Genomic DNA, 25,048 nt, shown 5'->3' with positions numbered 1-25,048 from the left:
AAGAAAAAGAAAGAACCAGGGAGGAGCTAAGCGTATTCTGCTGCTAAGCAACTACATCAAACTGTGGAACGGTAGAAACCGACATCGTTAAAACAGCGTCATTGATTGGTCAATGATCGCTCTCGGCTCAATCAGCGCCAAGTTTATTAAACTTGGAACTTTGTGTTTGGTTTTTCTCTATTCCGTTTGAAAATATGTCGACCAAGAGCAGTATCGGTAAGACGGAGGTAAATATAGCTAGCTATAGTTTTAGCGAGTTGTACATGTAACAGCCCAGGTTGGTGGGTGGCAATGGTGCTGTTAGCTATCAAGGCATTGCCAAGCCAACAGTGTTTCTGTTGAGCAGTAACGTTGACCCCTTCTGCTGTTTGTAACGTTATTAGCTAGTTAAATTAGTTGATTGAGGAAAAAGTTACGTAACTATTTTTGCCATCATAGCTAGTTAACGTTAGATCTTCGGTCATCAAATTAGCTAACTACTGTAGTTAGCTAATGTTAGCATGTTAGACTTCCAAAATGTGTCTTTTTAATTAGCTAATGCTAGCTAGTTTTCTGGGTTGACTTGACAGACACCTTTCATAAACATGTACTAAACATGGAAGGGTATGACCACGGATAAAACAAGGAATATTTGGTATGACGATGACAGAACAGTTAAGCTGCTGAAAGGGCTGCTTTATCCAGTGGCAGACATTGCTAACTAGAGTCAGCTAGGCCTTTATGCAGACTCACTGGAGAAATCCTGTCTCCATGGGTAATTAATGTAATGTGCTTAATGTTTTCAACAGCTTGGTTAAAAAGGAAGTAACTACCATGACAACACAGCAAATTATAAATGTTTGTGTATTCCCCATCTCACAGTACATGAAAAGGAGAATACCTCAGAACCCCAAATATCAACATGTGAGAACAAGGCTAGACACAGGTATTATTCCACAACTCAGGTTATTCAAGTGTTATAGCATTGGCTACCAGTGCCAAAGGACTCGGAGATCATATTTATTGACATTTATCAATAGATCGTATTGATGTATACAAAATCTTTGCTTATCTTCAATGTTGTGAAACCTGTTGTCATTTGAAAGGATGCAGCCTGACGAAGTATGTGGAGAGGCTGGAGGAGATAAAGAAAAGTAAGTTACATTTCATTACAGACTTCTGAGATTGGGTCAGGGCGGTTAATAAATCTTAACTCCCGAGTGGTCCAGCGGTCTAAGGCACTACATCGCAGTGCTAGAGGTGTCACTACAGACCCTGGTTCAATCCTGGGTTGTATCACAACTGGCCGTGATCGGGAGTCCCATAGGGCGGCGCACAATTGGCACAGTGTCGTCCGAGTTAGGGGAGGGTTTGGCCGGGGTAGGTCGTCATTGTAAATAAGAATTTGTTCTTAACTGAGTTACCTAGTTAAATGAAATAAAATGTACAATTACAAGGGAGTTGAGTGTCGACAAGTGTGGGCGGACTGGAGCTCCAACTACATCGAGTCGCTGTCAGTCGATACTTGTAAACATTTAAAATCTTACCGTGTACCTATGTTTGTCCTGTGTAAAGTCGGGCCTTTCTTTGTTTCTGGAAATCCATACTTTTTTATACCAAGTTTTGGTGCCATTTAAAACCAACGGAAACGTTGAAACAGGTGATGGTTGTATTTCACCAAAGTTTTTTATTAAAAAGTTTGCATTTCAGCAAACAAAGAAAGGCCCAACTTTACACAAAACAAACATAGGTACACTGTAAGGTTTTAAGATTTTACATTTTACAAGTATCGACTGACAGCGACTCGACGTAGTCAGAGCTCCAGTCCGCCCACACTTCGCCATTCAATTCCCCACTGGGCAAAATCTGTTTGTTTTCATGTCATTTCAACAACAAAAATTCAATGTCATGATGTTGAATCAACATGGAAACTGATTGGATTTGCAAAAAGTAATCAACGTAAGGGAGTTGTCTTTTTTACAGCCAACTTTTAACCTAAATCCAATGACGTGGTGAAATGTTTTGTTCATTTTAAGTTTAATTCAAGTTAGTTGACAACTCAATCAAATGTAAATCAAAACTAGACATTTAAATTATTTCTTTGTTCAGTGGGTCTCTTGAGAGTTGAGATTTCTCAGCAAGGCCCAGGGGGACTCATTAGGCGTGTATTGGCTGAAATCTACAACATGACTGTCACAATTGGAATTTAGCTTGAGTTCAATATTGCCAAACAGGTGTACCTGCATTTTTGTCCCTATTACTAAAACAAGGAGCAGTGGACAGTGTTAGGCTACTTGAGTTGAGGGGGGGTGCAACTAAGCATTTTCTGTCTTTAAAGAACAGTTGTGGTCCACTATCACATTCTGTTTGGTGTTTTAGTTCATGCACTTTCATGGGTAAACCGGAGAAGCCATGTCCTGCTGATATTTTACAACCTGGTGACCGGGGCTATCTGAGAGAATAAGCACTTTGTCTGTTGTGGCCATTTTGTTTCTGGCTTTTCTGATTTCTCAGGGATAAGCAACACTGATTCCTTCATTCGGCAGTGGGCGATTGTGTTGTTCACAATAATTTCTCTGTCAGGGCTGATGTAGGAGGTATTAGGCTACATTGTGCGGGTGCCAACGGAGACAGAGGATGGTGTGATAGTCAGGTCACACTTTGGGTCACACTTTGGCCAATGCCAATATTAAAAGAGGGCTGAGCAGACACTATTGAGCACAGGTGTCTTACCATCTCCCCCAGAGCTGTAACGTTCTGGAGATGGACACAGTGGAGTTGAGATTTAGGGATATTTTGGGACAAGGGGAGGATGAGCAAAGGGTTGACATGCATGACCCAGGTGAGATATACTGGTGAGGGGCCTTAGATTGACTTGGTACTTGTAGGATAGTTGTAAGAGAGAATACTGGTGAGGGGCCTTAGATTGACTTGGTACTTGTAAGGATAGTTGTAAGAGAACATCCTCAGGGTTTCTCCATGTCTTTTGCTCTCATTATTTTGAGAGAAACTGAAAATGTATTTGATTAGATTACAGGTACAGAAAGGATGAACTCTTCAAAAGGCTTAAAGTTACAACATTTGCACAGTTGGTGAGTGAAACAATATTACGTCAGTGATGGCAAAGACATGTTTTTTTATTCTCAGTTGAATCTGCTTTTTTTGTTTTTGTGGAAGTAGCCTACATGTTATTCAGTCACTTGTTTATCTTATAATTTTTTTAATCAGGTAATTCAGGTAGCATCGGTTTCGGACCTGAATGAAAGTGTGAGTGATGGCGAAACACCAAGGCTGGAAGGTAAGAAGATTTGTTTTTTAACCAATAGGGCACTATTGATGTTTTGTACCATTATCGATTTGATCTGGAGCCCCAGTTTATATTTTAAATTAACTGAGAATTCCTATCAACTCTGAGTCAAATCAAAATGTTCTTCGTAAACAACATGTGTAGACTAACAGTGAAATGCTTACTTACGGGTCCTTTTTCAACAATGCAGAGTTAAATATATAAAATGGAAATAGTGACACGAGGAATAAATACACAGTGAATAATGAATAACATGGCTATATACAGGGAGTACTAGTACCAAGTCAATGTACAAGGGTACGAGGTCATTGAGGTAGCTATGCACATATAGGTAGGGTTAAAATGACTAGGCAACAGGATAGATAATAGACAGTAGTAGCAGCGGGTAACCATTTGATTAGCTCTTTAGCAGTCTGGTTTAGCAGTCTGGTTTAGCAGTCTGGTTTAGCAGTCTGGTTTAGCAGTCTGGTTTAGCAGTCTGGTTTAGCAGTCTTATTTGGGGATAGAAGCTGTTCGGGGTCCTTTGGGTTCCAGACTTGTACTTGCACTGGTACCGCTTGCCATGCGGTAGCAGAGAGAACAGTCTATGACTTGGGTGGCTGGAGTCTTTGACAATTTTTAGGACCTTCCTGCAGTTGCCTTTAACGTTGATTTTAATGAACATTGAGGCAGTGCTGTAACTGTACAGCAACATCTCTGCTTTATTTCCACCTGAAGCCGACATGGAGCGTCTGTCTGAGCAGACCAACGGTTCCCCCCTGCCTACGCCCACACCCGCTCAGTTCTTCCACAACAACAATGACGTGGGGGACGCTGGCTACTCCCCCAGGTCGACACTTCAAAGGTAATTCCCAGCACCCCACTTTGAACAGCATCACACACACACCAGGATTTTCCATTTTCCCTACCAACGACACACACCTGTTCTCAATGACCTCCACTGATGTGTACTCTCACTCAAAGCCCACATACATAACCACAACCCATAACCCCAGGCACAGCTGTAACCCTCTCAGCATTCAACCGACACATCTATCTGAATATCCCAGCAGAGTTCTCTCCCCCTCGACAACCCTCCTACCCCTTCATTGTGTGCGATATTTGATAGCAGCTTTTCCCTAGGGTCCAAGCTCCGTTGCCCCCTCACTAGAACAGAAGGTTGTAACTCTATCGCCTCCCTAAAAGCAGGGCATTAGATCACCTTCACTGGCAAGCTAAACCTCCACAGACTGGCTAAAGTGACAGAGCTGGGATTTTACAGAGTTGAGCTCAGTTCCATTTGGAATACTGTAACTGATGATTGCAATGTCACAGACATTATAGAATGAAAGTTATGTCATTCTCACAATATTTTGAGTTGGAAGGTTTGATGTTTTTTCACATACAGAAAAAGTGTTCCTGACCCGTGTATACCCTGTCACTTTTAACTCTCACTACAGTGTAATAAGTGGGGTGGGAGAGCTGGACCTGGATAAGAACGGTCAGAAGACAGTGACTCTGACAACCGTGTCCAGCCCTCGGCTTCCAGATGGACCCTACCCAGACTGCCCCTACCTGCTGCTGGACGTCAGGGACAGAGAGCAGTACGACCAGTGTCACATCATCAGCGGTAGGGGGACCATAGAAGTACAATGAATAGAATTCTAATTCCAGACATAGAATGAATAGATTTCAGACACTATAAATATAATGAATGGAATTCTGAGCCTTACCCCCCCAGGGGCTTTGTGAATGCATAGTATATGTGATAACATGAAAATAATATCCATCATCAGGATTGCAAATGATTGCCGTTTCATAATTTCATCTTTAGAATTGAAATGATATTGGCCAGAACTTCAAAACCAGGGTAGCAAATGATGGCAGTAGTTATGAAACTTATAGGACTGGATATTAACTGTTTGTCCTTGATGGTATTTTTTTAGGAGGCTTTTCACCCCAATGTAATACTGTACGTATTTGTGACATCTCACATTTTTTTTCCTCAGCATACAGTTACCCCATCGCAACCCTCTCAAGAACAATGAATCCCTACACCAAGGAGGTGCTGGATTATGTATCCTTCCACCAAAACAAATAACTGTATTATTCCATAACTCACATTACCAGGCAATCTGAAATGGGCCTATACACACTAGTAAAATATCCATATCCTGTACATGTTTGAATATCCATTTGTTTGCCTCACTGTTGTGCTGTGATCCCATTAATCTTGACTTGATGTAGAAAAATGTTTCTGGTAAGATCATCATCGTATATGATGAGGATGAGAGGATGGCTGCCCAGGCAGCCACTGCCATGTGTGAGCGGGGCTTCCAGAACCTCTTCATGCTATCTGGAGGTCAGTTGATGATGTATTGTGGGCAAGTAATAGCTCAAGTGGAAGCTTTGGAATCAGTGCAATGTCACACTCCACCCCCACCCCCCAGGTCTGAAGGTGATTGCGCAGAAGTTTCCAGAGGGGATGACAACAGGCACCATCCCGGTGTCGTGCCTCCCGTCTCCCAAGGCGACAGCGGACAGGAAGCGCTACACCCACAGACAGGTTTTCATGCCAGCCGATAGGAAGTGGAGGTTCACCTCGGACGACATGGCCAACATCCAGGCACACTTGGAGGAGATGCTCGTTCCCTCAGACACCAACAGTAAGGCACATTTAACAGCTAACTCCAACGGGAAGGCTATGCCAACAGCTAACTGACTCCAACAGGCAAGCATCACTCCCTGATCTGTTGCTTTGGGTAGTAACAACAACCTACCAGTAGATGGTGATAACATGTTGAAAAAGCAAACAGCTGGGATGGCCTTTTGGTAGCCCCCCCCCCACACACACACACACACACACACACACCATGTGCAACATTTTAGTGGTCCCCGTCTTGATGGTGAATAGAAATGTACAATTTAAAGATAATTTCCTGTGATTCTACACATTTAGCCATTGGGCAGAGAGAGAAAAAGTTAGTTTTGCAGGAAATTTGCTGTATTTCTATCCATTTTGCCATGGGTGGAGAGAAATTTCTTTAGTTTTGAAGCAAATTTCCTGCAATTCTACACATTTTGCCATGACTTATGCCATGTAATATGGTATATGAATGACTGACTAACAAAATCAATGGGGGGGCCCTGAGGTCAGGGCACTTACCTGTGTGCCCGGTTGGTATTCAGCCATGAATACGTTTAGATAGCTGGCTAGACTAACTACCAATCTAAAAATTGTTACTTGGCATGGCTAATTTAGTGACTGGCATAACAAGAAAAACTGCTGTATGATGCACAAACACATTCCAAAATTGCACCTGGTGTTTTCTACTATTCCTAAGCGACCGCTTGTGCCTGGAGCCAGCTGGGGTGTGCAGGTGTTTGTTCCAACCCTAAACACCCCATTAGCTCAAAGGGTTGGCCACCCTTGACAATGACGCGGAGAATCATTTCCTGAAAGCTTGTTACTTTTTATAGATGTGTGACTGTCTTTGTGTGTGTTTCTAGGCCGGTTCAGCAGCCGCATGTCCACCAGCAGTGCCCAGTCCAAAGCGTCCAGTGCGCGGAGTCTACGCACTTCCTCTCTAGCCGGCTCTGAAACCGCCAGATCCCAGAGCAGCCGACCGTGGAAATAACCCTTAACCCAAATAAAGTCTTATTTCACTACCACCGCCCATGTGCCCCTCTGTGAAAGGGGCACCCACCACCCCCCCTCCCCCAGGGATACCCAGCTGTAGTCCTCAAGGGCCCAAATCTGCTTTATTGTAGGATAATAGGAATTGGTGTGTTGATTTTGAATTTGTTGCACAATGATTATAAAAAAATGTCATCAGTGATCGTAAGATGATAATTTATGGATTTGCCTTGCACTCAATTATCGTTAACTCGCAGATGTTGCTTTCCTAAAATGACTTGTGTTCAGTTTGCACTCTGGCTCTGTCTCTGTGATGCCTGTCATTGCTAAAAACCAGTCAGCCATTGATCGTGTCCATCTCCATCAACCCTCATTAACTTAAGGTCATTTCACTTGGTAGCAGGGTACTAAAATGATTTCCCATATGCTTTGTTGTACATTACAAATAACCACGAGTGATGATTGTTGTTTGAGGGCATTCTCTATTTTAAGAGATGAAATGTAATATTTTTAATGTGATATTTTCTCTAAGGGTGGAATATTGTGATATAATATGAAGTGAGAGGCTCAGAAGTTCTATATGTTTGTATCTGTTCTCATAAGATTTGGTGACGTCATGCAGCCTATGATGAAACATCATCATGGTGGAGTAGGGCATTATGGGATGGTAGTCATGGTTACACCGAGGAGAGCACCTTGATTCGTCCGATAAATGTGAAACAGTATTTGAACTTTGAGGTTGTGAACTTTGTTGTATTTTCTTCAGCGCTTTTTGAGGTGAAGATAAATTGCAGGGTCTTGTGCATTTACTGTGAAACGTGGTCTTTTGAGGAGTACAATACCTTTGAGGCTGACGTCTGGCCTGTTTGTGTATATCAGATGCAAGACACCTGTCGTTTCTACTCCTGACAATGAACACATTAACTGTCAGTCATTACGCTCCATCCATTAAACTGGTTGATCTCAGTTTAGTTTTTGTATATTAAATAAAACGCACAATGTATATTCTGATGTGAACTGGTCATTTTGTTGAGCATTTTACTGACGATGTCTAGTGCACTCTTGTGGACTGGATGGTATCATCAGCTTGAGCTAGATACTGTATATCTACAACAGTACAGACAAACGTAACTTTGTTTTACACAGGCATTCACATGACTATATCAAAGAGAGCTATACAATTGGTTAATCTGTGAACAGTATACTGTAGTTGTCATGGTGACCCCACTAGTTGGTGTTGTCCTTGGTGTGCTCCATGATGGCCATCAGAGCCAGCCAAGCCTCCTTGGCAGTAGGGAGGATCTGGTTGGCTGGCAGGATGAAACCATAGTGACCGGTGTCTCTCAGCTCGAAGGTGTAGGAGTACTTGATGCCCTGGTTGTAGGACCAGTCAATACTGATGCCACTGGCTTGGTCTAGTGGAAGATAAGCACATTATTTGTGTATGTTCCTGTATTAGACCTTGTGGCTGTATTGAGCCTAAGATGTAGCCTTTCATGTATTTTCAGTCACTTACATATGGTGGTCATGACGCTGCCGTATCTGAAGGAAGTTCCGTACAGGCTAGCCAGATCAGTGATGGCCTTCCTAGCCAGGTCGTGCTGAGGGTGAAATGTAAAATAACGTCAAGAGACCTGTACTGCTTTTGACAATTTATGTTCGATGGCAAAACGTTTTATTTTTGTGTATACTGAACTTGACCTTAAATTGACCTGTCAAAGGCCTTAAGCAAAACCAGTTGTACCCTGTTTGATTATATAAAAGTGCATTATTAGCTCACATACAAAAGACAAATGACTGAGACATGGCTAAGGGTCAAGGGAAGGCAGGAAGCCTGTCTCTGCCAGACTCACCAGTTCTCTCTGGTCGTTGCAAGGGGTTGCAGTGTAGCCGTAGGGGTACATGAGCATCTGGGAGTAGCTGTGGATGTCGATGAAGGCCTTCAGGTTGCCATGAGACTTAACAAAGTCCATAATGGACTTCACCTCAGACTCTGAGTGAGCCTTGGGCCCGCGGTAAGTCTGATCGCAGGGGTTACCGCTAGAGCCAGCGGCTAGGGAAATAGAGTGGAATACAACCAACATCAGGCCAGGGACAGTCCAATCACAACATTGACACACTTCCTTTGAAACTAAGTCACAACAAATCAACAATGTATTTAAGCCTGACAAATAAGGCAGCAGCCTGGGGATCCCAAGGAGTGCACATTTAGTTTTTTGGCCCTTACACTACACAACTGTTTCAAATAATCAAAGCTTGATGATGAGTTGATCATTTGAATCAGTTGTGTTTTGCTAGGGCAAAAAACTAAATGTACACCCCTTGGACTCCCCAGGACCGGGTTTGGGGAAAGGCTGTAGTAAGGCATCCTTTTTCGTGGACAATTTGTGCAATTTTAAACAAGCCGATAGAAGACATAGCTTACTTCCAAAACCAGCATCCCAGTTTCTGTTGAGGTCAGTTCCATCACAGGAAGAGCCAGGGTTGGGCTTCCTGGTCTTACGCCACATACGGTTCTGTGGAACATAAAAGGTCAACACATTCAATGGTTTGGTAAGTATCCATGCGCATTCACTCTGACTGACACAATGAATGAATGAAGCATCATATCTGCCATTACAGAGGATTGGTGGATGGATTATTAATAATAAATACACATTTTTGCTGTTAGGAACTCACAGTTTTGTGGCTGTAGTTGTAGCCATCTGGGTTGGTCACAATCTCCAGGAAGATATCCATGTTGTCCAGAATGGCAGTGAGTGCGGCGTCACGTCCGTAGTCAGTCACAATCTGGTGGTCATTGAACCAGAAATATCTATGCACATTATCATACTGAACAGAGAATACCTGGGCTCAAGGGGGCGCCACTTTTGAAACCAATTCAGCAACCTGTGGGAGTAGGAACGTCCCAGTGGGTATTCAGAACCGGAATTGCCCGTGATGCGTATAAAGAGACTCAACTCCCTTCATGAGGCACTTATGAGCCCTGGGGTTGGATTCCTCTACATGAGTCACAAGCCAAACTCCAGTTTGCTTTTAAGCATAGCAAATATACTGTAATGACCCCTAGCCTTTATAACACTATATTTGCTATTCTTAGCAGAAAACAGGAGTTTGCATTGTGACTCATGAGCATGTGGGGAAATCCAACCCAGGGGCTCTGACTGGAAAGAATGAGACTAGAAGTTGATCACCTTCTTGGCGAACCAGGTGCCACTAGCCTGAGTGATCCATTCTCTGGAGTGGATTCCAGTGTTAATCCAGATGCCACGACGGTTGGTGCCACCAGTGCTAAACTATGTGAGAGAGAAGGGGAGTATTAACTTTATCAGGTGCAAAGAAAATCGACGATAATCTTCAAACACCTAAAAAGTATTGAAAAATGATGACTTACTTTGAGCACATTCAGAGGGCGGCCCTCATAGCTCTGACCAATCACGATCTTGCTGACCAGTTTGGGGTTCTCAGCCACCAGCATGTCCTGAAAACTGTAGATCTGGAGAGAGAGAGAAATAATCTTTAATTTGAACCAAATAGCTCTGAGGATGGGAGTTTTACAACAGGCCTGATATCAGTGTTGTAACAGTGTTATGACAGACGTTATAATAGCTAATAAGGAAGAACAGGCTGTCCTGGCTGTGTGATTGGGTACTAACCTCATCCCCGTTGTGGTAGTTGGTGTAGTCGTAGTCATCTGTGGTTCTGGGCTCAGTGGCACGTGCAGCACTCAGCCGCTGCTCATTCTCCTCGTCCAACAAAACCTGAGAGACAAGGGGCAAAAGGTTTCATACTGCTGATCACTCTCCTTGGTTCATTCAATGATGATTAGATCTCAGGGGGATAACTTTGGTGGCACCATAGTCTGTCCACTTATTACTTTAAGAATAACAATGACTGAAGAGGGGCATATGAGCTGTCATTCCTCCCCAGAGGAGAAAGGTGTCCTACTTTACCTGTAGGTCCTTGACCATGACGGAGTACGGGATGTCTTCAGTCTCCAGGAAAGCCTTGACGGTCTGCAGGCTGGTGAAGGGAACTCTGATGTCCACAGGAGTGGAGAGGTCAATGGGCTCCATCCACACATCCAACTGGGAGAGAAGAGAGGGGAGTGGGGTGAAGGAGAGAGGAGAGAGGATGGAGGAGAGAAGGAAGGAAGGAGAGAGGATGGAGGAGAAAGAAGAGAGAAGGGAGGAGAGAGGATGGAGGAGAAAGGAGAGAGAAGGGAGGAGAGAGGATGGAGGAGAGAGAAGGGAGGAGAGAGGAAGGAGGAGAGAGGAGAGGTAAGGGAGGAGAGAGGAGAGAGGTAGGAGGAAAGGAACATGCAGATGAACACAAGGGAAAATAGAAAATGGACTGGTTGTACAGTTTGAGGGTTTCTGTTCTGATCATTCTACACTATGATTGTTTTCCTTTGTAATTCGTATTTATCAGAAGTACATGAATCACATTATCTCATAGGATGATCACTGTTATCATTCCCAACCTGGAGATGTTCCATCTCAGCCATGTCCTTCAGGAGAGAGTGCTGGAACTCATCCTTCCCAGTGATACGAAGCACCTGGTGCCTTTAAAGATATTACAACAACGATGTTATCATCCCTAATAATTAGAATTAAGAGAAGGGGAATCTTATAAAAAAATTGTGTTTTAATCAATTTCTGACAGTCAACACATCATATGTCATTACCCTTTGCTCAGCTACCACTGCTGTTCAAAACAAGTTGAAATCATTTAATCAGTCAATCAATCAGTCAATCAATCAAATGTATTTGTAAAGCCCTTTTTACATCAGCAGTTGTCACAAAGTGTATTCTTTTCAGTACTGTTTGGTGATCACTCACCCCTCAAAGGTCTCCTTGCCGATAATGGCCACAGACAGTGCAGCCAAGACGAGCAGCACCTTCATCGTACCTAATACAGTAAAGCCAGTCAGAGCCACACACCCTGCCCAGCACTTTGTACCTTGGTTTGTAAATGTATGTTTTCTTCAGGTGTTTTCTCCTTCTGTTCTGTTTTCCACAATGCCTCTGATGTAACACTGATGGTATGTATTTGTAGAGCAGATTCTCAGAAGTTAAATGAAAATGGATGGACCAGATTGTCTAGTTTTTATCCTCCCATTCCATTTACTTAGTTTGCCTGTGTTTGTATCCCTACACTGTAAAAGCTATGCCCCCAAGGGTCGCCGCAACCTTTGAGAACTGAGTCAGAGAGTCTATTTGAGCATATACTGTATACTCTCATGAAGAAGAAAGGAGATGAGGAATAAGTCAACAAAGGCTGCGTTTACACAGGCAGCCCAATTCAGATCTTTTTCCACTCGTAATTGGTCTTTTCACCAATGAGACCAGTTCTTTTGCCAATAATTGTGCAAAATATCAGAATTGGTCAGCCTGTGTCTCCTTTAAAGACATAAATCTGTCACCGATTATTTGTAGTTTATCTAACAAGCTAACTAATACAAACCACCATACATGTACATTCAACCAGGTGAAATGTGTTTCTGATGGGTTAATCACAACCATTACCTTTCTAAACCACATGACCTGGGCAATCCAGCTGAACTTCTTTAGGCCTTTGGTAGGCCGCAAGCCTTGGAGACAGAGAGACACCAAAACTGCTTTATATGGCACATCACTCCCTAGAAATATCCATATTTCCCACACCCAAAGGGTGCTTATTTTCATTGGGAAAACCATAACCAGTTTTCTAGCAAGGGCACCCTATGTGAGAGATACACATAAACAACTTATGCAACCCAAAATTATACAACATATGAACTTTACATTTTTCACTGGCGGAATCACTAAGTTGTCCAGTAGCAGTTCAAGTCATCATTTGAATTGGGAATATGAAGAATACAAAAATAGTTATCCTTACTTTAAAAAGTGTAAAATGGTGAAATTGAATGCTGTACTCTCTATGGACTAGTGTTCTTTTTATTGTAATACATTATAATGACCATGTTAAGACCTTCAACCATAACAACTTTTCTCTTTGCTTCATTTCAACATCACCTCAAGTAAAATGAAATAGAAGATAAAATCAGGTATAACAGTTGACATTTATTCCACTGTTTGTGGCCTGTAAACAGCCTTAGTGGACTCACAGTGTCCAGTAGGTTGTCATGGTGACCCCACTAGTTGGTGTTGTCCTTGGTGTGCTCCATGATGGCCATCAGAGCCAGCCAAGCCTCCTTGGCAGTAGGGAGGATCTGATTGGCTGGCAGGATGAAACCATAGCGACCAGTGTCTCTCAGCTTGAAAGTGTAGGAGTACTTGATGCCCTGGTTGTAGGTCCAGTCAACAGTGGTACCACTATCCTGGTCTGGAAATGACAAGAAAGAAGGGATTAGACCATAGTTTCTGTTTTTATTTCATAGAGTATGTACGAGTATACAAACCATAAGCTAAGAATATTGTAATGACTTTAGCTAGGTTATACAGATGGGGTGTGCTCATGTTGGTAGAATGAGCTGGACTACATTGGAATGGCATGGGATGGGAGCCATTAAAGCAGTGAAAATGTTTAGCTGGTGTTTGACACTTACAGATGGTGTTGATGGTGCTGCTGCATCTGTAGGAGGTTCCGTACAGGGAAGCCAGGTCAGTGATTGTCTTCATGGCCAGGTCATGCTGTGAGAAGATAATAATATTCATGTAAAAGTACCATGCTGGCGTCACCCATCCCCCGGTGAGGCCACATATGGTGGAGAATGCTGGCAGGGCACTCCCGAGTGGAACAAATGCCACAAGTTGTTACTAGACATGTCAAAGACAACTAGTTGATGGATGCTGGACTCACCAGTTCGCTCTGGTCCTTGCAGGGGGTACTGGTGTAACCGTAGAGGTAGAGGAGCATCTGGGAGTAGGAATGGATGGACATGAAGGCCTTCAGGTTGCCGTGAGACTTTACAAAGTCCACAATGGACTTGACCTCAGACTCAGAGTGAGATTCGGGTCCGCAGTAAGTCTCAGAGCAGGGACTGCCACTGGAGCTGGACTCTACCAAAGACCAGAGAGGAGACAAAATGGTAAAGAAAGATTCGTGCCCAACTAAACATTAACAGTAAAATACTATCTCACCAAGGGCAAGGAGATACCATTTTAATTGACAAAAACTTTAGATTTGGTATCTTATTCAATTTATGACCTCTGAATCTATTGTATTTGATTATAAAGTGTTTTGCAACATTCAAGTGACAAGGAAAAGTTTACCTCCTAGTTCCTGTTGGGGTCAGTTCCAACACAGGAAGAGCCAGGGTTGGGCTTCCTGGTCTTACGCCACATACGGTTCTGTGGAAAATAAACGGTCATCGTGACTCATGGTTTGTTTGGTTTTGTCTAGTGCATAGCTGTGAGCAGCAGTTGATGATGTCAGAGCGAAGTCAAATGACAAAACAGGATACAACACTGAAACACTGTGAAAGCAATATTAGATAGATTATATTTGGTATTAGAGATTCAGATCACGCACACATATGTAATATGTAGTTAGTAATCAAAGAGGATGAGAGTGGCTGTTGTGTTCAACTCCCTAGTCTGATATGTGCCCTTCGACCTTATAAAATAATCACAGAAAAAATAAGAGGTCAATTGAAATGGAGAGATGACATTGTAATCAAAATTTGGGATCAACCTAGAAATGTAAGGGCATTTTATATTGTGATGAGAGACTCACACTATTGTGGGTGTAGTAGTAGCCATCGGGGTTGGTCACAATCTCCAGGAAGATGTCCATCTTGTCCAGGATGGCGGTGAGGGCGGCGTCACGTCCGTAGTCGGTCACAATCTGGATATGGAAACAGAAGGTTAAAGTGATACATATGTGTAGATGAAGAGAGGGGAAAGGTTTAAAACTGTGGTGGAGAAAACACTGATGAACCTTTTTGGCAAACCAGGTGCCGCTAGCCTGAGTTATCCATTCCCTGGAATGGATTCCTGTGTCAAGCCAGATACCAGGTCTGTTGATTCCACCAGTACTGAACTAGAAAAGAGAGAAGAAGTGGGGTGTAAAGAACACCTAGTACAATCCTCAAATACTGTAAACTTGATACACATTTAACATACAACCATGTAACATGTAACATGTACCAAAAAATGGGGCCTCGTCCGGGATTAGGAAAAAACGACCTTCACTGACTTTAAATCTATATTTCACTTGTAAAGAGTACTAGTAAAATGACAAGGCCATAGTAGATACAACATGACACTCTCGTCAGGAACGTATCTTGAGCACAATAAGGGTACGTCCCTGGTAACTCTGGCCAATCACGATCTTGCTGACCAGATTTGGGTTCTCAGCCACTAGCATGTCCTGGAAACTATAGATCTGATGAGATAGAGAGAGACAGAGACAGAGACAGAGACAGAGACAGAGACAGAGAGAGGTTGTTACCGCCAATTTGCGGTTGTTGACAAAAGCTTGTCATGAATCCTTATGTTCTGCTTTTGAATGTTGTATGAACTCCTTATGTAAGGACACTTCAAATAAGGTGTTCCCCAAAATACTGTAGGTTTCAACAACAGAAAACAGTGTCTTGCATTGCTTACAGAATTCTTAGGTAGGTCTTACGATGACAGTATTAAAGATGTCTCACTCAGTGTGAGTTCAGAGTGATCATGTGAAATGGGTCATTTCTCCTTGATACTTGTGTGATGGTGTCACGACACCGACGGATGGTGGCGCCCCTCCTCGGCCGGGCGGAGCTCGGCGGTCGTCATCGCCGGCCTACTAGCTGCCATCGATCCCTTTTTGTTTCACTTTCTGTTGGTTAGGTCTAGGTAGGCACGCACCTGTTTTGGGTTAGTCATTAGTAGGGGGGGGGGGTTATTTAGTTTAGCGTAGATTGTCTGTGTTTGTGCGTGATTGTGTTTCCTGTCCGGTTCATGTGCTATAGGAACGTATGTTGGTTTTCTTCTGCCTGTGGTTGATTTAATTGTGTACCCCACCGCAGAATAATTTAAGGGCTGCGTCCCTATATATTTTTTGGCGACCACCTCCAGTTTTTTCTTGAATAAAGAAGTGTGGTCAAGAACTCTCTGTCTCCTGCGCCTGACTCTACCTCTCCTGTTTTTCCGAGCCAGCCCGTGACAGATGGGTTGGTACATACAGTTGAAGTGGGAAGTTTACATACTTAGGATGGAGTCATTAAAACTCCTTTTTCAACCACTCCACAAACGTCATATTAACAAACTATAGTTATGGCAAGTCGGTTAAGACATCTACTTTGTGCATGAAACAAGTCATTTTTACAACAATTGTTCACAGACAGATTATTTCACTTATAATTCACTGTATCATAATTCCAGTGGTTCAGAAGTTTACATACAATAAGTTGACTGTGCCTTTCAACAGCTTGGAAAATTGTCATGTCATGGCTTTAGAAGCTTCTGATAGGCTAATTGACATCATTTGAGTTAATTGGAGGTGTACCTGTGGATGTATTTCAAGGCCTACCTTCAAACTCAGTGCCTCTGGGGTTGACATCATGGGAAAATCTAAATAAATCAGCCACGACCTCAGAAAAAAAATTGTAGACCTCCACAAATCTGGTTCATACTTGGGAGCAATTTCCAAATTCCTGAAGGTACCACGTTCATCTTTACAAACAATAGTACGCAAGTATAAACACCATGGGACCACGCAGCCGTCATACTGCTCAGGAAGGAGACGCGTTCTGTCTCCTAGAGATTAACGTACTTTGGTACAAAAAGTGCAAATCAATCCCAAAACAACAGCAAAGGACCTTGTGAAGATGCTGGAGGTAACAGGTACCAAAGTATCTATATCCACAGTAAAACGAGTCCTATATCGACATAACCTGAAAGGCCGCTCCGCAAAGGAAGAAGCCACTGCTCCAAAACCGCCATAAAAAAAGCCAGACTACGGTTTGCAACTACACATGGGGACAAAGATCGTACTTTTTTGAGAAATGTCCTCTGGTCTGATGATCCAAAAATAGAACTGTTTGGCCGTAATGACCATCGTTATGTTTAGAGGAAAAAAGGGGATGCTTGCAAGCCGAAGAACACCATCCCGACCGCAAAGTACGACGGTGGCAGCATCATGTTGTGGGGGTGCGTTGCTGCAGGAGGGACTGGTGCACTTCACAAAATAGATGTCATCATGAGGGAGGAAAATGATGAGGATATATTGAAGCAACATCTCAAGACATCAGTCAGGAAGTTAAAGCTTGGTCACAAATGGGTCTTCCAAATGGACAATGACCCCAAGCATACTTCCAAAGTTGTGGCAAAATGGCTTAAAGACAACAAAGTCAAGGTATTGGAGTGGCCATCACAAAGCCCTGACCTCAATCCTACAGAAAAGTTGTGGGCAGAACTGAAAAAGTGTGTGTGAGCAAGGAGGCCTACAAACCTGACTCAGTTAAACCAGCTCTGTCAGGAGGAATGAGCCAAAATTCACCCAACTTATTGTGGGAAGCTTGTGGAAGACTACCCGAAACGTTTGACCCAAGTTAAACAATTTAAAGGCAATGCTACCAAATACTAATTGAGTGTATGTAAACTTCTGACCCACTGGGAATGTGATGAAAGCAATAAAAGCTGAAATAAATCTCTCTACTATTATTCTGACATTTCACATTCTTAAAATAAAGTGGTGATCCTAACTGACCTAAACAGGGAATTTTTACTAGGATTAAATGTCAGGAATTGTGAAACTGAGTTTAAATGTATTTGGCTAATGTGTATGTAAACTTCCGACTTCAACTGTACATCAGCAATGTCGTGGTAGTTGGAGTAGTCGTAGTCATTGGTGGTTCTGGGGGCAGGGGCACGGGCAGGGGCACGTTGGATAGCCATAGCCAGCTAGGTAACATAGCATCCCTCAATGTTTGAGCAAGGTGTTTAAGTAGGCTCAACTAGCTAGCTGCATTCGCTAGCTAAGTAACTGAAAGTGAAAAGAATAAGAAATATAGCTTGCTCTCTCTCTGTCTTCCTTCCTTGCTTTTTCTTCATTTTTGAAGAAATACATTTGTTCAAAACTGTTCAACTACTGTCTTTCTCTCTCTTTGAGTCAACTAATCAACAACTTTTTATGCACTACAGTGCTAGCTAGCTGGAGCATATGCTTTCAGTACTAGATTCATTCTCCGATCCTCTGATTGGGTGGACAACATGTCAGTTCATGCTGCAAGAACTCTGAGAAGTTGTCATAATTACTGTTTAAGTCTATGGAATGGGGTGAGAACCACAAGGTTATGTATTGAAGTCAATGTATCCAGAGGAGGACGGAAAATAGCTGTCCTCCGGCTACACTATGGTGTTACCCTATAGAGTACTTTTGAGGCTACTGTAGACCTTCATTGCAAAACAGTGTGTTTAATAAATTATTTGGTGACATCAATATATTTAGCATAGTTTTATCTAAAAAGAATAACTTTCACAAAAATGAAATTCACTTAGGAGGATGGTCCTCCCCTTCCTCCTCTGAGGAGCCTCCACTGACATATATGCATACATACATTCATTAGATTTTACTATGGTATACATTATACAGTGAGGGAAAAAAGTATTTGATCCCCTGCTGATTTTGTACGTTTGCCCACTGACAAAGAAATGATCAGTCTATAATTGTAATGGTAGGTTTATTTGAACAGTGAGAGACAGAATAACAACAAAAAAATCCTGAAAAAACCATGTCAAAAATGTTATAAAATGATTTGCATTTTAATGAGGGAAATAAGTATTTGACCCCTCTGCAAAACATGACTTAGTACTTGATGGCAAAACCCTTGTTGGCAATCACAGAGGTCAGACGTCTCTTGTAGTTGGCCACCAGGTTTGCAAACATCTCAGGAGGGATTTTGTCCCACTCCTCTTTGCAGATCTTCTCCAAGTCATTAAGGTTTCGAGGCTGACGTTTGGCAACTCGAACCTTCAGCTCCCTCCACAGATTTTCTATGGGATTAAGGTCTGGAGACTGGCTAGGCCACTCCCTGACCTTAATGTGCTTCTTCTTGAGCCACTCCTTTGTTGCCTTGGCCGTGTGTTTAGGGTCATTGTCATGCTGGAATACACATCCACGACCCATTTTCAATGCCCTGGCTGAGGGAAGGAGGTTCTCACCCAAGATTTGACGGTACATGGCCCTGTCCATTGTCCCTTTGATGGGGTGAAGTTGTCCTGTCCCCTTAGCAGAAAAACACCCCCAAAGAATAATGTTTCCACCTCCATGTTTGACGGTGGGGATGGTGTTCTTGGGGTCATAGGCAGCATTCCTCCTCCTCCAAACACGGCGAGTTGAGTTGATGCCAAAGAGCTCCATTTTTGGTCTCATCTGTCCACAACACTTTCAACCAGTTGTCCTCTGAATCATTCAGATGTTCATTGGCAAACTTCAGACAGGCTGCTGATTATATGTGCTTTCTTGAGCAGGGGGACCTTGCGGGCGCTGCAGGATTTCAGTCCTTCACGGCGTAGTGTGTTACCAATTGTTTTCTTGGTGACTATGGTCCCAGCTGCCTTGAGATCATTGACAAGATCCTCCCGTGTAGTTCTGGGCTGATTCCTCACCGTTCTCATGATCATTGCAACTCCACTAGGTGAGATCTTGCATGGAACCCCAGGCCGAGGGAGATTGACAGTTCTTTTGTGTTTCTTCCATTTGCGAATAATCGCACCAACTGTTGTCACCTTCTCACCAAGCTGCTTGGCAATGGTCTTGTAGCCCATTCCAGCCTTGTGTAGGTCTACAATGTTGTCCCTGACATCCTTGGAGAGCTCTTTGGTCTTGGCCATGGTGGAGAGTTTGGAATCTGATTGATTGATTGCGTCTGTGGACAGTTGTCTTTTATACAGTTAACAGCTGAGATTAGGAGCACTCCCTTTAAGAGTGTGCTCCTAATCTCAGCTCGTTACCTGAATAAAAGACACCTGGGAGCCAGAAATCTTTCTGATTGAGAGGGGGTCAAATTCTTATTTCCCTCATTAAAATGCAAATCAATTTATAACATTTTTGACATGTGTTTTTCTGGATTTTTGGTTGTTATTCTGTCTCTCACTGTTCAAATAAACCTACCATTGAAATTATAGACTGATCATTTCTTTGTCAGTGGGCAAACGTTGTCACGCTCGTTGTTGGAATGAGACCAAGGTGCAGCGTGGTAGGCGTACATTTTACTTTTATTAAAAATGATACCGGAAAACACAACAAAATACAAAAACGAACGTAACGCTATATGCAGTGCAGAAAGCAACTACACACAAACAACGTCCCACAATCACAGGTGGGAAAAAGAGCTACCTAAGTATGATCCCCAATCAGAGACAACGATAAACAGCTGCCTCTGATTGGGAACCATACTAGGCCAACAAAGAAATAGAAACATAGATATGCCCACCCAAGTCACAACCTGACCTAACAAAATAGAGAATAAAAAAGGCTCTCTAAGGTCAGGGCGTGACAAACGTACAAAATCAGCAGGGGATCAAATACTTTTTTCCCTCACTGTATGTAGTGTTTTCAATTATACCATCACCGATCATGAGCTCTTTAATCCCACCCCTCAGCTACTGTCAGCCCATCCCACCTGTCACAGACCGTGGACCACCCTTGTTTGGTTTCCATGTGTCATATATTTTTCAAATATGGTGTGATGTTTTATATACATTTTCAACCTGTAAAAAGTCCAGGTGGCCATTTGATTAATTGTTCAGCAGTCTTATGGCTTGAGGGTAGAAGCTTTTAAGGAGCCTTTTGGACCTAGACTTGGCGCTCCGGTACCGCTTGCCGTGCGGTAGCAGAGAGAACAGTCTATGACTTGGGTGACTGGAGTCTTTGACAATTTTTTGGGCCTTCCTCTGACAGCGCCTGGTATATAGGTCCTGGACAGCAGGAAGCTTGACAACAGTGATGTACTGGGCCATACGCACAACCCTCTGTAGCGCCTTGCAGTCAGATGCTGAGCAGTTGCCATACCAGGCGGTGATGCAACCAGTCAGGATGATCTCGATGGTGCAGCTGTAGAAGTTTTTGAGGATCTGGGGACGCATGGCAAATCTTTTCAGTCTCCTGAGGAAGACAAAGTGTTGTCGTGCCCTCTTCACAACTGTCTTGGTGTGTTTCGACCATGATAGTTCATTGGTGATGTGAACACCAAGGAACTTGAAAATCTCGAACCGCTTCACTACAGCCCGTCTGTTAATGGGGGCCTGTTCGGCCCTCTTTCTCCTATAGTCCACGATCAGCTCCTTAGTCTTGCTCACATTGAGGGAGAGGTTGTTGTCCTGGCACCACACTGCCAGGTCTCTGACCTCCCTGTAGGCTGTCTCATCGTTGTTGGTGACCCGCCTACCACTGTTGTGTCGTCAGCAAACTTAATGATGGTGTTGGAGTTGCGCTTGGCTACACAGTCGTGGGTGAACAGGGAGTACAGGGTGGACTAAGCACGCACTCCTGAGGGGACCCAGTGTTGAGGATCAGCGTGGTAGATGTGTTGTTGCCTACCCATAGCACCTGGTAATGCGAATTGGAGTGGGTCTAGGGTTTCCGGCACGATGGTGTTGATGTGAGCCAATGCCAGCCTTTCAAAGCACTTCATGGCTACAAACGTGAGTGCTACAGTGCGGTAATCATTTAGGCAGGTTACCTTTGCTTTCTTGGGTACAGGGACTATGGTGGTCTGTTTGAAACATGTAGGTATTACAGACTCGGTCAGGGAGAGGTTGAAAATGTCAGTGAAAACACTTGCCACTTAGTCCGCGCGAGTACACGTTCTGGTAATCTGTCTGGCCCCGCAGCTTTGTGAACGTTGACCTGTTTAAAAGTCTTGCTCACATTGGCTATGGAGAGCGTGATCACACAGTCGCCCGGAACAGCTGGCGCTCTCATGCATGCTTCAGTGTTGCTCTGCTCGAAGCGAGCATAAAAGGTTTGTGGCACTGGGCAGCTCGCAACTGGTTTTCCATTTGTAGTCCGTAACAGTTTGCAAGCCCTGCCACATCCGACGAGCATCAGAGCCGGTGTAGTAGGATTCAATCTTAGTCCTGTATTGACGCTTTGCCTGTTTGATGATTTGTCTGAGAGCATAGTGGGATTTCTTATAAGAGTCTGGATTAGTTTCCCGCTCCTGCTTTAGCTTTAAGCTCAGTGCGGATGTTGCCTGTAATCGCATAGTATCCACAGATTTTGAGCTAAAGATGAAAACCTTTCCTACTAATACTATTATATTGTTGATTGATTGACTGTGTCTTTCCAAATTGCCCAACATTGCTTTTTGAAGGGTTCATTTGAAATGAATGTTGTGATTTTTTGCCATTCCTGAACCAGTGACCAGAAACAAGCTACATAGGGGCAATATCAGAATATTGGTATCTTCACAGCTAAATCTGCAGAGCTGAGATTGTTGTATGCTCCCCCCCCCCCCCCCACACACACACACACACACACACACACACACACACACACACACACACATACATACATACATACATACATACATACATACATACATACATACATACATACATACATACATACATACATACATACATACATACATACATACATACATACATACATACATACATAATTTTGTATATATTGTGCCATGGAATCGGTACATCTAAAATCTCTTCCCAGCTATTTTGCAACCTGTATGGCGCAGCTGTAAACATTTTTGTCCTCAAATGTAACTGGTATATTTGTCTATTTATGCCAATCTTTTTCAGACAATTTTTGTCTTTAATATATGGCAGACAAACCAGTTCCCTACCTTCTCCCTCTTCCACTTGCCTCTTCCATTTTTATGGTAATGCTGCAATCAGTTGGTTGTAACTTTGATTTGAACAAACATTCCCATATATTTTTGCTAGCTGCATATGTAACATAACTTCATAATATTTTTTATCAACCAGAATATTTGAGTTTAACCATAATATTTGTTGTAATATTTGTTATATTTTTTTCTGGAGGATAAAATAAAAATTGTAACCAGCTTTGTATGGCTTGTTTAAGAAAGGGTGATACTTTGAACAAAGTTTCATTTTCAATTAATCTGAAATGAGAAGTTGCAAAAAGGCACATTTTTGAACAAAGGATGAGCCTTTCTTAGGTATCTACTGGAGAACCAGTTTGGGTTAAAGTATAATTTATGTATGTGTGAAGCTTTTAGTGAGAGGTCTAATGCTGTAATATTTAATCCTTTCAGCCCCCCCAAACTCAATTTGTTTGGCTTAGCGTTCCAAATAAAGTGAAATATTTTTTGCTCATATGATTTAAAAACAAATCGTCTGGAGTCGGCAGCACCATAAGTAAGTAAGTAAACTGTGATAGGACCAAAGAGTTAATCAATGTGATTTATCCATAAATAGACAAGTATTTACCTTTCCATGGATGCATCATCTTGTCTATTTTTGCTAACTTTCTATTGAAATTGGTTGTGGTAAGTTTGTTTACATCTTTAGAGATATGAATACCAAGCATGTCTACTTCACCATCAGCCCATTTTATTGGTAAACTACAAGGTACAGTAGTGTAAAAATTGTGTCATTTAACGATCCAATACTTAATATGGTACACGTATCATGATTGGGTTTTAGTCTAGAGAGGCTAGAAAAGTGATCTTCAATGAGACTGTACAGGGATCCAGATTGCGGACTTAAGAAACTTGAGTTATTGGCATACATTGACACTTTTGTTTTTTTCTAACCCCTTGATGTTCTTGTTGGATCTGATTTTAATAGCTAGCATTTCAATGGCCATAACAAATAGATATGGAGACAATGGACAGCCTTGTTTTACTCCTCTTGACAGCTCAATTCTTTCTGAGAAGTAATCATTGTTTACTATTTTACAACTGTGATTGCTATACAGTACATAACTTTAACCTCTCTACGGCTCTCTACGGTCAGGGTGTGACAGTAACCCCCCCCCCCCCCCCCCCCCCCCAAAAGGTGCGGACTCCGGCCGCAAAACCTGACTCAATTGGGGAGGGTCCGGGTGGGCATCTAACCTCGGTGGCGGCTCCGGTGCGGGACGTAGACCCCGCTCTGCTCGCGGATCCGTCATCCTTGGTGGTGACTCTATTTCGGGGGTTGTCACTGAAAGTTCCGGACCATGGATCATCGCCGGAGGACCCGGACCGTGGATCGTCGCCGAAGCTCCGGACCGCGGGATCATCAATAGTTCGACCAGCTTAATTAGCCAAATCTGTTTTTGTTCCAATAGCATATTTAAAAGGATCCATCTTCCTTGAGGATCTGTTTGCACAATCGGATCAAAATGATTGTTAATTAACATTATCACCCCCTTTGAGTTTCTTTGCCCATGACCATGACAAACATATTATTTATCCCTCCCAGGCCTTGGTCTAGTGAATTAATATGAATTCATACTGTGTTCATTGCAATGTTTGTCAAACTTCGTATTGAAATGGAAATGCCAATGCAGTAGGCTATAGTGTATTGAATGAGGTGGTGGGGTTATATATATGTGGCTTCAGTGGTGGATATGATGATGATGATGATGATGATGATCATTGTCATGCCACAACAGGAGATGTTCCATCTCAGCCAGGTCCTTCAGGAGAGTGAGCTGGACCTCATCCTTCGCAGTGATACGAAGGACCTGGTCACTGCAAAGACAGGAGAACCATTCAGATTTGAACTATGCTTGAGTAATGGTCCGAGAGGGAGGTTGGAGTTGAGAAAGTGAGAAGTTGAGTAGCATAGACTGTGGTGAAACGTCTGCTTAGCAACACAATGACTTACAGTTGGAGTCAACCTTGACCATAAGCTTTGCTTCCTCTCAACAGTTAACATTGAGTAGCCATCTTTAATGATTAATTTGAATTTATTGAAAAGTAATAAAGCCTGACTGTCACACAGATTGAAAAAGCAACTCATGCCTACAGAATCACAGAGGCAAGCAGGACATATGTTTATATTACCCTTCCTATGGTTCAGTTAAGCAATAAGACCCGAAGGGGTGTGGTATATGGCCAATATACCACAGCTAAGGGCTGTTCTTACGCACGACGCATCGCGGAGTGCCTGGACACAACCCTTAGCCATGGTATATTGGCCATATACCACAAAACCCCAAGGTGCCTTATTGATATTATAAACTGGTTATCAACGTAATTAGACCAGTAAAAATAAATGTTGTCATACCCCGTGGTA

General features: G+C 42.9%; 3 protein-coding genes across 5 annotated transcripts; 1 reads left to right on the top strand and 2 right to left on the bottom strand.

The window, feature by feature from the left end:
* The first annotated feature begins 25 nt into the window (after positions 1 to 25).
* On the top strand, positions 26 to 7,907 carry cep41 (centrosomal protein 41). Its single transcript, XM_014125656.3, has 11 exons — positions 26 to 227; positions 862 to 925; positions 1,086 to 1,133; positions 3,010 to 3,071; positions 3,208 to 3,277; positions 4,004 to 4,130; positions 4,726 to 4,895; positions 5,275 to 5,342; positions 5,513 to 5,627; positions 5,716 to 5,931; positions 6,776 to 7,907. The coding sequence occupies exons 1-11, from the start codon at positions 195 to 197 to the stop codon at positions 6,901 to 6,903; spliced, it is 1,101 nt and encodes a 366-aa protein (XP_013981131.1). The 5' UTR covers positions 26 to 194; the 3' UTR covers positions 6,904 to 7,907.
* Positions 7,908 to 24,370, bottom strand: LOC106561558 (carboxypeptidase A1). Of its 3 annotated transcripts, XM_014125653.3 has the most exons (13): positions 13,012 to 13,057; positions 12,431 to 12,495; positions 11,744 to 11,813; positions 11,386 to 11,467; positions 10,856 to 10,990; positions 10,559 to 10,663; positions 10,297 to 10,398; positions 10,097 to 10,198; positions 9,582 to 9,692; positions 9,328 to 9,418; positions 8,756 to 8,955; positions 8,419 to 8,503; positions 7,908 to 8,317 (listed from the first exon to the last, which is right to left on the bottom strand). In XM_014125653.3, the coding sequence occupies exons 3-13, from the start codon at positions 11,806 to 11,808 to the stop codon at positions 8,130 to 8,132; spliced, it is 1,266 nt and encodes a 421-aa protein (XP_013981128.3). In that variant the 5' UTR covers positions 11,809 to 11,813; positions 12,431 to 12,495; positions 13,012 to 13,057; the 3' UTR covers positions 7,908 to 8,129. The 3 variants fall into 3 exon arrangements, with proteins under 3 accessions (XP_013981128.3, XP_013981129.3, XP_082813520.1); XM_014125654.3 differs by lacking the exons at positions 12,431 to 12,495; positions 13,012 to 13,057 and adding an exon at positions 11,590 to 11,609; XM_082957394.1 differs by lacking the exons at positions 11,386 to 11,467; positions 11,744 to 11,813; positions 12,431 to 12,495; positions 13,012 to 13,057 and adding an exon at positions 23,881 to 24,370.
* On the bottom strand, positions 13,768 to 18,453 carry LOC106561560 (carboxypeptidase A1). The gene is made up of 5 exons (XM_082957395.1): positions 17,642 to 18,453; positions 14,787 to 14,888; positions 14,583 to 14,693; positions 14,120 to 14,197; positions 13,768 to 13,906 (listed from the first exon to the last, which is right to left on the bottom strand). Exons 1-4 carry the CDS (start codon positions 17,726 to 17,728, stop codon positions 14,123 to 14,125), a joined length of 375 nt encoding a protein of 124 aa, XP_082813521.1. The 5' UTR covers positions 17,729 to 18,453; the 3' UTR covers positions 13,768 to 13,906; positions 14,120 to 14,122.
* Positions 24,371 to 25,048: the final 678 nt, after the last annotated feature.

The sequence above is a fragment of the Salmo salar genome, chromosome 10 (assembly GCF_965601325.2).
Source record: "Salmo salar chromosome 10, fSalSal1, whole genome shotgun sequence".
Lineage (NCBI taxonomy): Eukaryota > Metazoa > Chordata > Actinopteri > Salmoniformes > Salmonidae > Salmo > Salmo salar.
The sequence above is the reverse complement of the archived record's forward strand: the minus strand, read 5'-3'. Positions and strand labels throughout refer to the sequence as shown.

Excerpts from the sequence above, each read along its gene's own strand:
- cep41 (XM_014125656.3), top strand. The coding sequence starts at position 195 with ATGTCGACCAAGAGCAGTATCGGTAAGACGGAG. Across the intron at positions 5,628-5,715 it reads CCTCTTCATGCTATCTGGAG|GTCTGAAGGTGATTGCGCAG; the intron begins GTCAGTTGATGA and ends CCCACCCCCCAG. Across the intron at positions 5,932-6,775 it reads CGTTCCCTCAGACACCAACA|GCCGGTTCAGCAGCCGCATG; the intron begins GTAAGGCACATT and ends GTGTGTTTCTAG.
- LOC106561558 (XM_014125653.3), bottom strand. The coding sequence starts at position 11,808 with ATGAAGGTGCTGCTCGTCTTGGCTGCACTGTCTGTGGCCATTATCGGC. Across the intron at positions 10,991-11,385 it reads CTGAGATGGAACATCTCCAG|TTGGATGTGTGGATGGAGCC; the intron begins GTTGGGAATGAT and ends CTTCTCTCCCAG. Across the intron at positions 8,504-8,755 it reads GCAACGACCAGAGAGAACTG|CACGACCTGGCTAGGAAGGC; the intron begins GTGAGTCTGGCA and ends TTTCACCCTCAG.
- LOC106561560 (XM_082957395.1), bottom strand. The coding sequence starts at position 17,728 with ATGGCTATCCAACGTGCCCCTGCCCGTGCCCCTGCCCCCAGAACCACC. Across the intron at positions 14,889-17,641 it reads ACTACCACGACATTGCTGAT|TTCAGTACTGGTGGAATCAA; the intron begins GTACAGTTGAAG and ends TCTCTTTTCTAG. Across the intron at positions 14,694-14,786 it reads GCACCTGGTTTGCCAAAAAG|ATTGTGACCGACTACGGACG; the intron begins GTTCATCAGTGT and ends TTCCATATCCAG.